At 40.8% G+C, this 17,373-nt stretch overlaps 2 protein-coding genes across 5 annotated transcripts in view; both read left to right on the plus strand.

The window, feature by feature from the left end:
- ctps1b (CTP synthase 1b) overlaps window positions 1–199 on the plus strand; it is a 33,028-nt gene extending 32,829 nt beyond the window's left edge. For all 4 annotated transcript variants that reach the window (XR_016494660.1, XR_016494661.1, XM_021596594.3 and 1 more), the window contains one exon: window positions 8–199. Coding sequence is in view for 2 of the 4 variants with exons in the window: in XM_021596594.3 (XP_021452269.1) it covers window positions 8–74 (67 nt within the window). In the remaining 2 variants the exon portion in view is untranslated. The remainder of the gene's footprint in view (window positions 1–7) is intronic.
- Window positions 200–1,048: 849 nt separating this feature from the next.
- Window positions 1,049–17,372, plus strand: rab42b (RAB42, member RAS oncogene family). Its single transcript, XM_021596601.3, has 2 exons — window positions 1,049–1,840; window positions 16,515–17,372. The coding sequence occupies exons 1-2, from the start codon at window positions 1,623–1,625 to the stop codon at window positions 16,954–16,956; spliced, it is 660 nt and encodes a 219-aa protein (XP_021452276.1). The 5' UTR covers window positions 1,049–1,622; the 3' UTR covers window positions 16,957–17,372.
- The last annotated feature ends 1 nt before the right edge of the window (window position 17,373 follows it).

Below are 17,373 nucleotides of genomic sequence, written 5' to 3' on the forward strand. Positions count from 1 at the left end.
GTTACAGAGACACATACAGTGACCGCAGCGACAGCAGCTCTCCAGACTCTGAGATCGCTGAACTGAAATTCTAGGAGTTACATGCACCTGTTACTCTGTTGATGCTGGTACTAATGTTATAGTTCACCTCATCTTTTCAAACTCAATACACAGCCTCCGCTCATCTACCTGACAATAAATACTTTTTTCTGTCACCCAACGGAAGGTCTCGTTACTGAGAAAAGTAGCTCTCTGAAATGATGCAGGAAACTAAAATGGCTAGATTTTTAAACAATTGAATTGAACAATTGAATGCAACATATCGGCATTACAATGCCCCCCTTTTTTAAATGGTATTCTTCAAAGTGAAACTTTGTCCAAGAACACTAAGAAACAACAGTGTGAATACAGTTTGATAATATGTAAATGTAGTAAGAGATGTATGTGTTTGTCAATTTCCCTCAGAAAAAAACACCCAGCGAGGTGTTATTGAATAAAACAGTGATGCACTAATGAATGGAAGATGAAAATAAAAAGTTGGTGTGAATTTGATCCATCTTCCATTCTGCACTATTTCAATATCATCCTTCACATTTTTTGTTTATAACAGAAAGAAAACCTTGAATTTATTTCACTTTTATAATTGTTTGAGATCAGCTTTGATATAAGACTAGTGATATTCTGTGACCCTGAATAGACCACCCTTTTCAGTGTGCACCAGTCCCTCTTGTTTCCAATGACAATCCTTACAGCTGAACGTGCAAGTTCCTGTCTTGACTTGAGAGAGATTGATTTGACAACCTATGAAATAAAGCTCAGTTTACATATCCTGAGTTATTAAAATCCCGAGTAGCCCCTCCGTGTGAGTCCTCGGAGAGTTTAGGTTGTATTGTTGTCCACTTCCCTTTTTCAGAGGCTCAACTGTACCCATATAGTGGGTTATGGGGGAGGCTACAATTCAATGTAAGTTTCTTGATAACTTGATATAAAAGGAGTGCTTGCAACCCATGTCATATTCTTATTTAGTGAAACATAGTGTCAAATAGTGACAACAGGAAATGCATGATTCAGGGGAGAATATGTACCCGTTCCCTTCAGAGAGCCGCAACTCCCCTTTTCTCTCTTTCCATCTGCACACCCTCCCTTTCCATTTGAGAGCCCTCCCTCTCACACTCTTGCACCTCTCCCTTTGTCAAGTATCAAGTTTGCACAGGCAAACTTTGGAAGTCCCCACCCCTACCAAACACTCATACACACATGCACATGCTTGTGCAATATCAGTCAGGATCTACATGAAGGAGAACGGCAGCATAACAACTTAAGAACTCGATGGGATGGACATTCTTCCACAGGTGCTTTCACTGAGGATTTGAGGAGCAAGCACACACACTGAACCAAACACACTTTCGACAGCAGGGGATCAACAATGTGAGGGTGTTTCCTGGCTGCTGACACTACGGACAGAGACTGTTTTATGTGGGAGCCGTGAGAAGTGCCTCGCACTATTTCTCCTCTGAGGGAGCGTCGAGGAACTAGCTCCAGCTTTTCAAAACCCTATCTGCCTCTGGCTTCCTGAGGGGAATCCCTCTCTCCATATCTCCCTCCATCTGCCCTATCCCCCTCTACAGTCCTCAGCAGCTGCTATGGACCTGACTCTGTGGCAGTACCAGTTCAGGATCATCATGTTGGGGGACTCGACAGTGGGCAAGTCGTCCCTGCTGAAGCGTTACACAGAGGAGATGTTTCTGGACTGCATCAACCAGACAGTAGGGGTCGACTTCTACGTGCACTTCCTGGAGGTGGAGCCTGGCGTTAGGGTCAAACTGCAGTTCTGGGACACAGCAGGCCAGGAGAGGTTCAGGTAAAGAACAGTAATGTGATGTATTACCACAACAACACATTCATTCAGCCTACAACATCACTCCATTCTGTAATGTTAGCTATTCATTTACTAATCCACCACCCAGTTACTTTTCTGACTTGAGGGACCTGCTTTCTACTCCATGGCATAAATCATGTAAATACATGATTACATACACCCAAGCCACTGCCTGTTCACACCGCTATCATCCAGAAGATGAGGTCAGTACAGGTGCATTAAAGCTGGGACTGAGAGACTGAAAAACAGCTTCTATCTCAAGGCCATCAGACTGTTAAACAGCCATCACTAGCCCACTTTAAGGAAGGAAACACTAGTCACATTAATAATGTTTATATATCTGGCATTACTCATCTCATATGTATATACTGTATTCTATACTATTCTACTGCATCTTAGTCCGTTCCGCTCTGACATCGCTCGTCGGTATATGTATATAGTCTAAATTAATTCCTACTTTGATTTGCGTGTATTGGGTATATGTTGTGTAATTTGTTAGATATTACTGCACTGTGGGAGCTAGAAGCACAAGCATTACTCTACACCTGCTAATCACATGTATGTGACCAATACAATTGGATTGGATTTTAATGCCATGATCTGCACAAACTGGGTATTTTACAGAGGCTCAGGGGGATAGGATTGTTCCCATAAAAGGACAATTCTTAATAGTAAGCACTAACCATATTGACAACAGGAAATACAGGGCTTGCCTTGATATGGAGCAGAATGCACCATTTTCCCTTCAGAGAGCTGCAACTTCCCCTCTCTATTTCCCTTATCTTCACACCGCTGCAATGTTCATGCAAATGCAATACCCTGATAAACTACCTGCTCTTTGATTTGGGTATTTTCAACAATAGGAGTATTCACCAGTCTTTACCTAAAGAAAATCAAACAAATACAATATAACCTATATGGGAGTATGGTGCATCAGACCTGCCCTCCTTACAGAATGTAATGAACACTGTGACTCACCACAGCCAAACAAAATATTCCCTGTGAATCAATGGTTAGGAGTTTCTTTTAACTGTCACATACTTGCACATTTGACCATAGTGCAAGTGTTCCTTATAGTCTGGTTTATCATCTGTCTCCCTCTCTACCTCATGAGTTGATATTCAGTGTTGGGGAGTAGTAAACTACATATAGTTCAACTAGTAATTTAACTACATTTTGCTGTAGCTTGGTGGTAGTTGAACTACATTAAAATCTTGGTATCGTTTTCAATAGTTAACTTTTTTGTTGTTGTCATTTTAGAGGTGTAGCTAACCACACAATACTTTTTGGCAAAAATAAATATGGATGAAGTAGGTAAGAATTGTCTTTCTTTTTTGTCATCAGACCTGCCTAATTGTCACTTGAAACAGTTTTTGTGTTTAATAGGCCAAGTTACACATTCTGTTAAAATCCCAATGCAGACTTTTTTATATCAATATCAAATACTTTCTGCGTAACAAATAAGTATCTTACTGGAATAGACTTCCATTAAAATGGGCAAAAATAGCTTTATAGCAAAAAACTGAAAACTAGCTGTTATTGGCTATTAACCAATTTACTGCATGGTGATGTCACCATTGAAAGCCAAAACCCCCGCTCATGCAAACCTGATGATTAGAAGGTCCTGTGTAGATTGCATTTTCAACCAGCAACTATCAGGAAATAACACTGATCTACTTTTACAGTATGAGTTTCATCAGCTGGAAAAACATCATTTTGGGACTGGGACTCAAGGGATGTGATAATTCATGAAAAAGTAGTTTGGATGTAGTGAATTACTTTTTCAAAGTAACTATAGTTAAATCAATTATATTTAGTGAAGCTTTAGTGAAGCTTAATTTCTTTCAATGTGGAGTAATTGGTAGCTTGCTAAACTATATTTTCAGAGAAGCTTCCCCAACACTGTTGATATTATTCAGTGACAAAAGGGGAGCTGAAGAGTTAATTTATTTACATTTGCAAGAGTGAGAGTGAGAGAAACAATCTGCTTAATCCTCTCTGTGGGGGGGTACAACGGTAGACCCCTTAAGGCATGACATTTGAATAATTAAAAACCTGTCCCTCTGTAAAAAACCTGGCCCATGTTACATATCATATGGTGGTAGATTTTGCCTCGTTTTTTTTGGCTTGCTCCTCAAGAAATGTTGGCGGCCATGACAGAAGCCAAATGTGAGTTGGCTTGGGGGTGTGGTTGATGTGGGTGTTAATTGGGTGTGTCCTTGCAACCACCAAGACACACCCATCTATCAGAACCTTGCCTGCAGCTGTTTCCCCCCACTCATAGTTGAGTTCAATAACTACAGGCAGATGTATGTTGAGGTGCCGGAGGAAACTTTGAATAGGTCAGTAGCCTACAGAGCAATATGAGAAGAATGCAATTGCTGAATTTATGTAGATATTCTAAACTAAGTGTTTTGATAACTTTCAAATGTAGTAAGAGGTCCATGTAGAATAAACAACTCTTTACATAAAAACATAGCATCAGTGTTCTGCTGATATAACATTGTGCACCTTTCATCAGATACTGTGCATGTTGGCATTTTGTCTGGTGATAATTGGGCTACCTTGGCAAACTTGTCAGAGGGGTAATATACCTTCCTGCGTGGTGCCCCGTATACACCAGACGTTACCTGATCCTGGTCCTGGTACACTGGGTTTCTCCCTCCCCATATTGACTGATACCATTCAATTCAATAATAAAAAAAGACAAGTAAAAGTTGTCTAGTAAAATGTTCATGCTGTGTCAGGTCTCTCTCCATTCAGAGACATCAGTATCAAGCCTGTCTGTCATTCTGGACTTCATCACATCATATTGCAAGTATCCATGAGCTGGCTCCATACATGTTTCTGTGAACACATACACCCATAGTCACCAATGGATGTTAGGATAGGTAATAGGTAACAAACAGGTACTACAGTGCATTCGGAAAGTATTCAGACCCCTTGACTTTTTCCACATTTTGTTACATTACAGCCTTATTCTAAAATTGACTAAATACATGTTTCTCTTCATCAATCTGCACACAATAACCCATAATGACAAAGCGAAAACATGTTTTTTTAATTATCTTATTTGAATAAGTATTCAGACCCTTGCTATGAGACTCAAAATTGAGCTCAGGGGCATCCTGTTTCCATTGATCATTTGACCACAGGCCAAACTGAGTAAATCGGGGGAGAAGGGCCTTGGTCAGGATGGTCACTCTGACAGAGCTCCAGAGTTCCTCTGTGGAGATGGGAGAACCTTCCAGAAGGACAACCATCTCTGCAGCACTCCATCAATCAGGCCTTCATGGTAGAGTGGCCAGACGGAAGCCACTCAGCGGCAGGGACTGGGAGACTAGTCAGGATGGAGGGAAAGATGAACAGAGCAAAATACAGGGAGATGAAAACCTGCTCCAGAGTGATCAGGACCTCAGACTGGGTTGAAGGTTCACCTTCCAACAGGACAACGACACAGCCAAGACAACGCAAGAGTGGCTTCGGGACAAGTCTCTGAATGTCCTTGGGTAGCCAAGCCAGACTTGAACCCGATCTAACATCTCTGGAGACCTGAAAATAGCTGGGCAGCGATGCTCCCCATCCAACCTGACCTAACTTGAGAGGATCTGCAGAGAAGAATGGGAGAAACTCCCCAAATACAGGTGTGCCAAGCTTGTACTCAACAGGACTTGAGGCTGTAATCGATGAAAAAGGTGCTTCAACAAAGTAAAGTAAAGTAAAGGGTAAAGTAAAGTGTCTGAGTACTTATGTAAATGTGATATTTTTACATTTGCAAACATTTCTAAAAACCTGTTTTTGCCTTGTCATTATGGGGTATTGTGTGTAGATTGATGAAGAAAAACAATTTAATCAGTTTTAGAATAAGGCTGTAACGTAAGAAAATTGGGGAGAAGTCAAGGGGTCTGAATATTTTCTGAATACTTTCCAATCCAATGTTTCCAAAGTTTCCATCCAAGCTTTTTATGCGAGTAAAATACAAAAAATGCTACGACAGTGCTACCCAGGAGCACGAGTACAGGGACATCACAAAGCTTCTATCGGCTGTTTTACGACAGATGCCGGGAGCTGACACTGTCGTAGTCCATGTGGGGTCAAACTACATCAGGAGGGCTAGCTCAGAACATCTGAACATGGATTTTAAGGAACTTATTTTAGCCTTAACGGCTAAAAAACGGCCAATCATTTCAGGTCCATTTCAGGTCCAGTACCATCGTTGGGTGTGGGAGATTCAGCAGGCTACTGGCATTATACATCTGGCTAAAATATTATTGTAGCTCTGCTGGAGTCACTTATAGATAACTTTGACACCTTCTGGAAACAGAAAATATTCTACAGGAATGATGGAGTCCATCATGTTTCCAGAATCATCTTGGCTCCTGGACTCTGTCCGTGCATTTCAAGGCTAAGTTGAAACAATGACTTATCAATGACCCAAGACCAGCTCAGTTAATCCCTATCATTGTGACAATGAGTCGTCATAATGCTGCATCAGATGTACATTATCCGAGGGGCGTTGGCAGACACAATGTAAGTATCTTAATGTATGTCCCATGTATGTCACCCTAATTGCCCTGAATAACTCTGTTGATCCTACAGCTATTGTATGCAGTAATCATGAGCCTATGAACCAGAGTTACACTGTTAACACAGAGGCGGTGTGCCCTAGTAGGAAGACCACTTTGTGCAACTCACCCTGCACTAATCAGCTCCAATATAAGTAACATGAGCAAGTCTACTTCTGATAAGCTTCCCAGTAAAGCATTAAAACCATCACGCAACCCAGAAAAGTGCTAAAATAGCCCATATTAACTTGCAGCCTGAGAAACAAGGTCCATGAAGTCAATAACTTGCTTGTAAACAAATTACGTTCATATTGCATCTCTGAAACTCACTTCGATAATGCCTTTGATGATACAGTGGTAGCAATACATGGTTATAACATTTACCGAACAGACAGAAATGCCAACGGGGGAGGTGTTGCGGTCTATATAAAGCACCACATTCCTGTAAAACTGAGAGAGGATCTCATGTTAAATACTGTTGAAGTAATATGGCTCACAGGTTCATCTGCCTCACTTTAGGTGAGAAGCTGCTATAGACCACCAAGTGCTAACACTAATATGTGTGAAATGCTTGATAATGTATGTGATATCAACAGAAAAGTATATTTTCTGGGTTTAAATATTTAAGATTTAAATATTGACTGGCTCTCAACAGCTGCCCACTGAAGAAAAAACGTCAAACTGTAACCAGTGCCTGTTGAAGTAACCTACCAGGGTAGTTACAAACAGCACAGGGATGAAATCATCAACATGTATTTATCACATCTTTACTAATGCTGCAGAAATTAAATCAGTATCCAAATCCATAGGATGTAGTGATCATAATATAATAGCCATATCTAGGAAAACCAAAAGTTCCAAAGTCTGGGCCTAATATAGTGTATAAGAAGTCATGCAAGAAGTTTTTGTAATGATTCATATGTTGATGATGTAAAGGATATTTGCTGGTCTGTGGTTTGTATTGAAGAGCAACCAGAGGCCACACTTGACACATTTATGAAATTGCTTATCCCGGTTACTAATAAGCATGCACCCATTAAGGAAATGACTGTACAAACAGTTAAATCCCTGTGGATTGATGGGGAATTAAGAAATTGTATGGTTGAGAGGGATGAGGCAAAAGGTATGGCAAATATATCTGGCAGCCCAACTGATTGGCAAACATACTGCAAATTAATAAATCATGTGACTAAGCTAAATAAAAACCAAATGAAACTATACTATGAAACAAAGATAAATTATATAAAAGAATGATAGTAAAAAAGCTTTGGAGCATCTTAAATTACATTTTTGGGAAAAAATACAAAAAAAGCCAACTTAAACATTATTCATTGACTACTTTAATGACTTTTTCATTGGCAAGATAAGCAAACTTAGGGATGACATGTCAGCAACAAACGCTGACACTACACATCCAAGTATATCTGACCAAATTATGAAAGAGAAGAATTGTACTTTTGAATTCCGTAAAGTCAGTGTGGAAGAGGTGAAACAAATTATTGTTGTCTATCAACAATAACAAGCCACTGGGGTCTGACAATCTGGATGGAAAATGACTGAGCATAATAGTGGACGATGTTGCCACTCCTATTTGCCACATCTTAAATTTAAGCCTACTAGAAAGTGTGTGCCCTCAGGCCTGGCGGGAAGCTAAAGTCATTCCGCTACCCGAGAATAGTAAAGTCCCCTTTACTGGCTCAAATAGCCGACCAATCAGCCAGTTACCAACCCTTGTGTTCGACCAGATACAATGCTATTTCACAGTAAACAAATTGACAACAGACTTTCAGCACGCATATAGGGAAGGACACTCAACATGCACAGCACTTACACAAATGACTGATGATTGGCTGAGATAAATTGATGATAAAATGATTGTGGGGGCTGTCTTGTTAGACTTCAGTGCAACTTTTGACATTATCGATCATAGTCTACTGCTGGAAAAATGTATGTGTTATGGCTTTACACCCCATGCTATAATGTGGATAAAGAATTACTTGTCTAACAGAACACAGAGGGTGTTCTTTAATGGAAGCCTTTCAAACATAATCCAGGTAGAATCAGGAATTCCCCTGGGCAGCTGTTTAGGCCCCTTACTTTTTTCAATCTTTACTAACGACATGTCACTGGCTTTGACTAAGGCCAGTGTGTCTATGTATGGGGATGACTCAACACTATACACGCCAACTACTACAGCGACTGAAATGACTGCAACAGTTTACAAAGAGCGGCAGTTAGTTTCGGAATGGGTATCAAGGAATAGGTTATCCTAAATATTTCCTAAACTAAAAGTATTGTATTTGGGACAAATCATTCACTAAACCCTAAACCTCAACTACACCTCCTAATGAATAATGTGGAAATTGAGTAAATTGAGGTGACTAAACAGCTTTGAGTAACCCTGGATTGTAATCTGTCATGGTCAAAACAGATTGATACAACAGTAGCTAAAATGGGGAGAAGTCTGTCCATAATAAAGCACTGCTATGCCTTCTTAACAACACTATCAACAAGGCAGGTCCTACAGGCCCTGGTTTTGTCGCACCTAGACTACTGTTCAGTAGTGTGGTCAGGTGCCACAAAGAGGGACTTGGGAAAATTGCAGTTGGCTCAGAACAGGGCAGCACGGCTGGCCCTTAAAGTACACGGAGAGCTAACATTAATGACATGCATATCAATCTCTCATGGCTCAAAGTGGAAGAGCGATTGACTTCATCATTACTTGTTTTTGTAAGAGGTGTTGACAAGCTGAATGTACCGAGCTGTCTGTTTAAAATACTAGCACACAGCTCAGACACCCATGCATACCCCACAAGACATGCCACCAGAGGTCTCTTCACAGTGCCCAAGCCCAGAGCAGACTATGGGAGGCGCACAGCACTACATAGAACCATGACTACATGGAACTCTATTCCACTTCAGGTAACTGACTGTATCACAGCCTGGACTTGATTGGGAGTCCCATAGGGCGACGCACAATTGGCCCAGCATCACCCGGGTTTGGCCGGTGCAGGGCGTCATTCTAAATAAGAATTTGTTCTTAACTGACTTGCCTAGTAAAATAAAAGGTTAAGTTTAAAAAATGTAAAACTGATGCAAGGAGTAGAATCAGATTTTTTTAAACAGGTAAAACTACACCTTATGGAACAGCAGGGACTGTGAAGCAACACAAACATAAGCACAGACACGCATACAATACACACATGATAACATACACACTATACACACACGTACACATGGATTTTGCCTTGGCAGCACCTAATGGGGTTCCATAATAAATACAAATATAAAACCTGATTACTGCATTCACCTTTTTATTTCACTTCAGATATTTGGCTAGCGATTATAGTGATAATGCTAGCGATGATAGTGATAATGATTATCAAAATATACATAACCAGCAGTCTATAGTCTAGCTTCCAGTATACTCACCACCTATTCAGCATGATAGGGTCCTTCAGCAGGGCATGCTGGCACTTCGGCAGGGCATGCATAGTCCATATAGGGCTTTTCGGTCTCAAACGGCTGTAATCCTTTGAAGACGTTGGGTGTGATGAAACAACAGAGCCCTATTCAATGAGGGGGTTCATTTATCTGGCCCGGATTACCCTGATAGGAGGAGTTTGAACAGGGTGAAAAGTGATTGTCGTTTTGGAACTGTGCTGCCTCCCGTGTGTGAGCCAGGTGCCCCGCTCTAGTAAATGGTGAAGTCGGCTCAAAACAAAAGTGAAGTACTCAAGCACGTTGAGTGATTAAGTAGGATTCTCTGTTTTCACAAGCAAAAGCGATTGCTTTTTATAAAGATGCTGGTAACACTTGACACTCAGCATCATAACATGTTATGACACAGTCGTAACCATGACATAATATGTCATAACAGCTCACATAACTTGTTATTACCGGTCATAACACTGTCATGACCCATGTATTTAGATCTGTTGTGACATACAGTATATTGCGTTATTTTATGGCTGGTTTTGAGTGAGAGTGTCAAAACCCACAAAACCTACCACACACAGCAAAACCTTCTATTACACCATAAACAAGTAGGCTATGTTAAATAACATTTTCTGAAATTGACCATATTAAATTATCATTGTAATTGTGCACAATTGATGTCAGACATGTACCTACCCCAATGCTTGTTTTCTGATGACTGGGATGAATGCAGGAGCAGATTTCAAGAGCAGGACAAGACACCCTCTTTTTGACTGATGACTAACATAAGGGCATGTACGTGATAGGGCTGTCTGGCTTATATGATTATGATGGTCATAATGCTTCTTGACAGTGTCATAAAGTGTATTTTCTTAGTCCAATTGAAGTGACACAGGATGGTCATAATGCTTTATGATGTGTGAAAGTGTACTTTCTACAAGTTATTTAAAATATGATGGGACAAAAACATGACTGTAAAGAATTCATTACAATAACAAAGGATTTAAGAAACAAACCTTCAAACGCAAGGAAAAAACATTTGAATAAATGTGGGTTTTGACACTCTTATGTAGGTTTTATAACCAGCCATAAAATAACTTAATATACGACCATGTTATGACAAGTAATGTCAGCTATTTTGACATGTGATATGGTTATGACCGTGTTATGGAGCCGGGTTTCAAGTAAAGTGTTAGCAAAATGCTTTATCTGCCTTCCTAATGAAAACTAGTTTGAAAATTAAAATCTTTATTTTACAGAAAAGAGATGTTGTATGTTTCTGGACGATGCACCTAGCTGTCTTGTTGACAACATGACCGAGCAGTGCAGATTACTGTTTTGAGAAGGGCGCTCCTCCCTCCTCGCTTTTGCCCAATGACACTACGGGCCATTGCCCTATTCAACCAGAAAACATTCATGGAAGCCTCTCTAATGCAAATTTGGTTGAGTGTGGTGTACTGCAGGGCAGCCGGCTTGGACCATTATTGTTTACTGTGTTTACGTTTTGTACTACGACCCCCTCGAGTGTAACAGGACTCATTTGAAGGTAACTGGTACTGGTTTTAAAAAATTATTGTGAGTATGGAGGTAGTTTAGACTCAACACTATACACATCGGCAGCAACAGTAAATTAAATAACTGACACCCTTAACATAGAGCTGCAGTCCATTTCAGAATGGGTAACTAGCAATAGGCTGGTGTTAAATATCTCAAAAACTAAAAGCATAATTTTTGGGAGAAAACCCTAAACCTCATCTTGATCTATTGTTGACTAATGCGGCTATTGAGCAAGTTGAAGAGACTAAACCGCTGGCTGTCACCCTAGATAGCAAGTTATTGTGGTCAAAACATATAAACTCAATGGTTACTAAAATGGGATGAGGTCTGTCCATAAATCATTGCTCTTCTTTCTTGATATCTCAGTCAACCAGACTCAGGCTATAGTTTTGTTGCACCTGGTCTTACTGTCCAATTGTGTGGTCAGGTACAATAAAGAAAGACATAGGCAAGTTGCAGTTGGTCCAAATCAGAGCAGCACGCAATTTGAGTCTGCTAAATGGCTCACATGGCATGACTCGCAGTCGGCGTTCCAATTCATCCCAAAGGTGTTCGATGGAGTTGAGGTCAGGGCTCTGTCAAGTTCTTCTGTCAAGTTCTTCCACACCAATCTCGAAAAAACATTTCTGTATGGACTTTGCTTTGTGCATTGTTGTGCTGAAACAAGAAAGGGCCTTCCCCAAACTGTTGCCACAAAGTTGGAAGCAGAGAATTGTCTAGAATGTCATTGTATGCTGTAGTGTTAAGATTTCCCTTCCCTGTAACTAAGAAGCCTAGCCCGAACCATGAAAAACAGCCCAGACCATTATTCCTTATCCACCAAACTTTACAGTTGGCACTATGCATTGGGGCAGGTAGCTTTCTCCTGGCATCTGCCAAACCCAGAAATGTCAGTCGGACAGCCAGATGGTGAAGCATGATTCATCTCTCCAGAGAACGCATTTCCACTGTTCCAGAGTCCAATAGCGGCAAGCTTTACACCACTCCAGCTGACGCTTGGCATTGCTCATGGTGATCTTAGGCTTGTGTGCGGCTGCTCGGCCATGGAAACCCATGAAGCTCCCGACGAAAGTTATTGTGCTGATGTTGCTTCCAGAGGTAGTTTGGAACTCAGTAGTGAGTGTTGCATCCCGAGGACAGCAGTTTTTTATGCGCTACGCACTTCAGCACTTGGGGGTCCCATTCTGTGAGCTTGTGTGGCCTACCACTTCACGGCCGAGCCGTTGTTGCTCCTAGACGTTTCCATGTCATAATAACAGCACTTACAGTTGACCGGGGCAGAAGTTTTACTAACTGACTTGTTGGAAAGGTGGCATCCTATGACGGTGTCACGTTGAACGTCATTGAGCTCTTCAGTAAGGCCTTTCTACAGCCAATGTTTGTCAATGGAGATTGCATGGCTGTGTGCTTGATTTTATACACCTAGCCGAATCCACAGATTTGAAGGGGTGTCCACATACTTTTGTATAAATAGGGTAAATTTGGGTTCCTGAGTTGCGCAACGGTCTAAGGCACTACATCTCGGTGCTAGAGTTGTCACTACAGACACCCTGGTTTGAATCCAGGCCGTTTCACAACTGGCCGTGATTGGGAGTCCCATAGGGCGGCGCACAATTGGCGCAGCGTCTTCCAGGGTTGGCCGGTGTAGGTCGTTAATGTAAATAAGAATTTGTTTTTAACTGACTTGCCTAGTTAAATAAAAGTTAAAAAGAAAATATATATTATGTCAATCTCTCCTGGCTCAAAGTTGAGGAGATATTGACTGCATCACTATTTGTCACAGTTCGGACATTCATTGGTATTACACAAAACATGCAATCAGAGGTCTCTTCTAGAGGTCGACCGATTATGATTTTTCATAGGTGATACCGATTTATTGGAGGACCAAAAAATATCCGATAACGATTAATTGGCCGATTTTTAGATATATATACAGTGCCTTGCGAAAGTATTCGGCCCCCTTGAACTTTGCGACCTTTTGCCACATTTCAGGCTTCAAACATAAAGATATAAAACTGTATTTTTTTGTGAAGAATCAACAACAAGTGGGACACAATCATGAAGTGGAACGACATTTATTGGATATTTCAAACTTTTTTAACAAATCAAAAACTGAAAAATTGGCCGTGCAAAATTATTCAGCCCCTTTACTTTCAGTGCAGCAAACTCTCTCCAGAAGTTCAGTGAGGATCTCTGAATGATCCAATGTTGACCTAAATGACTAATGATGATAAATACAATCCACCTGTGTGTAATCAAGTCTCCGTATAAATGCACCTGCACTGTGATAGTCTCAGAGGTCCGTTAAAAGCGCAGAGAGCATCATGAAGAACAAGGAACACACCAGGCAGGTCCGAGATACTGTTGTGAAGAAGTTTAGTTTGATTTGGATACAAAACGATTTCCCAAGCTTTAAACATCCCAAGGAGCACTGTGCAAGCGGTAATATTGAAATGGAAGGAGTATCAGACCACTGCAAATCTACCAAGACCTGGCCGTCCCTCTAAACTTTCAGCTCATACAAGGAGAAGACTGATCAGAGATGCATGAGCCAAGAGGCTCATGATCACTCTGGATGAACTGCAGAGATCTACAGCTGAGGTGGGAGACTGTCCATAGGACAACAATCAGTCGTATATTGCACAAATCTGGCCTTTATTGAAGAGTGGCAAGAAGAAAGCCATTTCTTTAAGATATCCATAAAAAGTGTCGTTTAAAGTTTGCCACAAGCCACCTGGGAGACACACCAAACATGTGGAAGAAGGTGCTCTGGTCAGATGAAACCAAAATGGAACTTTTTGGCAACAATGCAAAACGTTATGTTTGGCGTAAAAGCAACACAGCTGAACACACCATCCCCACTGTCAAACATGGTGGTGGCAGCATCATGGTTTGGGCCTGCTTTTCTTCAGCAGGGACAGGGAAGATGGTTAAAATTGATGGGAAGATGGATGGAGCCAAATACTGGACCATTCTGGAAGAAAACCTGATGGAGTCTGCAAAAGACCTGAGACTGGGACGGAGATTTGTCTTCCAACAAGACAATGATCCAAAACATAAAGCAAAATCTACAATGGAATGGTTCAAAAATAAACATATCCAGGTGTTAGAATGGCCAAGTCAAAGTCCAGACCTGAATCCAATCGAGAATCTGTGGAAAGAACTGAAAACTGCTGTTCACAAATGCTCTCCATCCAACCTCACTGAGCTCGAGCTGTTTTGCAAGGAGGAATGGGAAAAAATGTCAGTCTCTCGATGTGCAAAACTGATAGAGACATACCCCAAGCGACTTACAGCTGTAATCGCAGCAAAAGGTGGCGCTACAAAGTATTAACTTAAGGGGGCTGAATAATTTTGCACGCCCAATTTTTTAGTTTTTGATTTGTTAAAAAAGTTTGAAATATCCAATAAATGTCGTTCCACTTCATGATTGTGTCCCATTTGTTGTTGATTCTTCACAAAAAAAATACAGTTTTATATCTTTATGTTTGAAGCCTGAAATGTGGCAAAAGGTCGCAAAGTTCAAGGGGCCCGAATACTTTCGCAAGGCACTGTACAGTTGATGTCGGAAGTTTACATACACTTAGGTTGGATTCATTAAAACTCATTTTTCAACCATTCCACATATTTCTTGTTAACAAACTATAGTTTTGGCAAGTCGGTTAGGACATCTACTTTGTGCATGACATAAGTAATTTTTCCAACAATTGTTTACAGACAGATTATTTCACTTATAATTCACTGTATCACCATTCCAGTGGGTCAGACGTTTACATACACTAAGTTGACTGTGCCTTTAAACAGCTTAGGAAATTTCCAGAAAATTATGTCATGGCTTTAGAAGCTTCTAATTGACATAATTTGAATCAATTGGAGGTGTACCTGTGGATGTATTTCAAGGCCTACCTTCAAACACAGTGCCTCTTTACTTGACATCATGGGAAATTCAAAAGAAATCAGCCGAAACCTCAGAATTTATATTTTTGACTTCGACAAGTCTGGTTCATCCTTGGGAGCAATTTCCAAATGCTTTGCTGCAGGAGGGACTGGTGCACTTCACAAAATAGATGGCATTATGAGGATGGAAAATTATGTGGATATATTGAAGCAACATCTCAAGACATCAATCAGGAAGTTAAAGCTTGGTCGCAAATGGGTCTTCCAAATGGACAATGACCCCAAGCATACTTCCAAAGTTGTGGCAAAATGGATTAAGGACAAGAAAGTCAATGTATTGGAGTGGCCATCACAAAGTCTTGGCCTCAATCCCATAGAAAATTTGTGGGCAGTACTGAAAAAGCTTGTGCGAGCAAGGAGGCCCACAAACCTGACTCAGTTACACCAGCTCTGTCAAGAGGATTGGGCCAAAATTCACCCAACTTATTGTGGGAAGCTTGTGGAAGGCTACCCAAAACATTTGACCGAAGTTAAACAATTTAAAGGCAATGCTACCAAATACTAATTGAGTGCATGTAAACTTCTGACCCACTGGGAATGTGATGAAAGAAATAAAAGCTTAAATAAATAATTCTCTCTACTATTCTTACACATTCTTAAAATAAAGTCGTGATCCTAACTGACCTACGACAGGGAATTTTTACTAGGATTAAATGTTAGGAATTGTGAGAAAGAGTCTTCAATATTCCCAGTAAAGAAGTTTTAGGTTGTAGTTATTATAGGAATCATAGGACTATTTCTCTCTACACCATTTGTATTTCATATACCTTTGACTTATTGGATGTTCTTATAGGCACTTTAGTATTGTCTTCAATTGTAAGATATCCAGACACAATGCGTCTGACAACATCTACTGAAACACAACTAGGGGTTGTTCAAAGAGGATACCTATTCTGGTGAAACCTCCCTTCAATGAATACCACATCCTCTTTTGCAGATGCAATAGATAAGAGTTCCTCCATACATAGTCAACATTAGCCTAATTTAGGTTAACATTTACCAATGTGTATGAGTTCATAGTAATTATCACAACTATTTATATGCTGATCATTGATTCACATCCATAAATTGATTCCATTTTTTTTTTTACAATTTACACAATTCCTTTCACTTTTTGATATGTTTTTCTTTTCTCTCAGGTCAGTGACTCGGTCCTACTTCCGTAACTCAGTGGGGGGCCTGCTGGTGTTTGACCTGACTAACCGTGCCTCCTTTGAGCATGTGCAGGAGTGGCACGCAGAGGTGTGTGAACATGTGCAGCCCCACACGGTGCTGTTTGTACTTGTGGGCCACAAGAATGACCGGGTGGCCCAGGGAGAGCGGGTGGTGGGCCATAACGAGGCTGAGAAACTGGCAGGCCAGCTGGGGATGCCCTACATCGAGGCATCGGCTAAGACTGGTCAGTGTGTGACGGAGGCTTTCGAGCTGCTGACCCGCCGGGTGTACCAGGGCTTGCTGAGTGGGGAGGTGCAGCTACAAGAGGGCTGGGACGGGGTGAAGTGCTTGGCTCCACGTGCAACCTTAGCACAGCTACAAAATCCCAAGATCAATATATCCAACAACAGAAGGTGCTGTTCCTGAGTTGCTGTATTGTCATGTATGCCATGTCACAATGCCTCTCTTGAAAAACTGACTGCCATATTGGATAAAAGATCATAAAATAATCTTGACCGGATAAGAATAAATTTTACAAGATGGGCATTACCTATTGTGACAATATTTCAGAACATGGAAATAGACATAACACATGTAAAAGACTTGCAAGTGCGTGTACAGGGACTTTTCTGAAGCAGGTCGTTAGTTTGTCATCCAGAATCAAGAAACATTATCACAGTGGTATTACAGTTAAGGAAATCTAGTCAAATCTCTTTACCCTGAATAGTGATATACTGATGTAATCCATTTATGTAGAAAGTGAACTCCGAAATACTCAAGGTTCCAACAAATGAGAAAGAACATGACTTAACACTGAAATAAACACACAAATCAAATGCCAAG

The sequence above is a fragment of the Oncorhynchus mykiss genome, chromosome 3 (assembly GCF_057628025.1).
Source record: "Oncorhynchus mykiss isolate SJ-2025 chromosome 3, ASM5762802v1, whole genome shotgun sequence".
Classification (NCBI taxonomy): domain Eukaryota; kingdom Metazoa; phylum Chordata; class Actinopteri; order Salmoniformes; family Salmonidae; genus Oncorhynchus; species Oncorhynchus mykiss.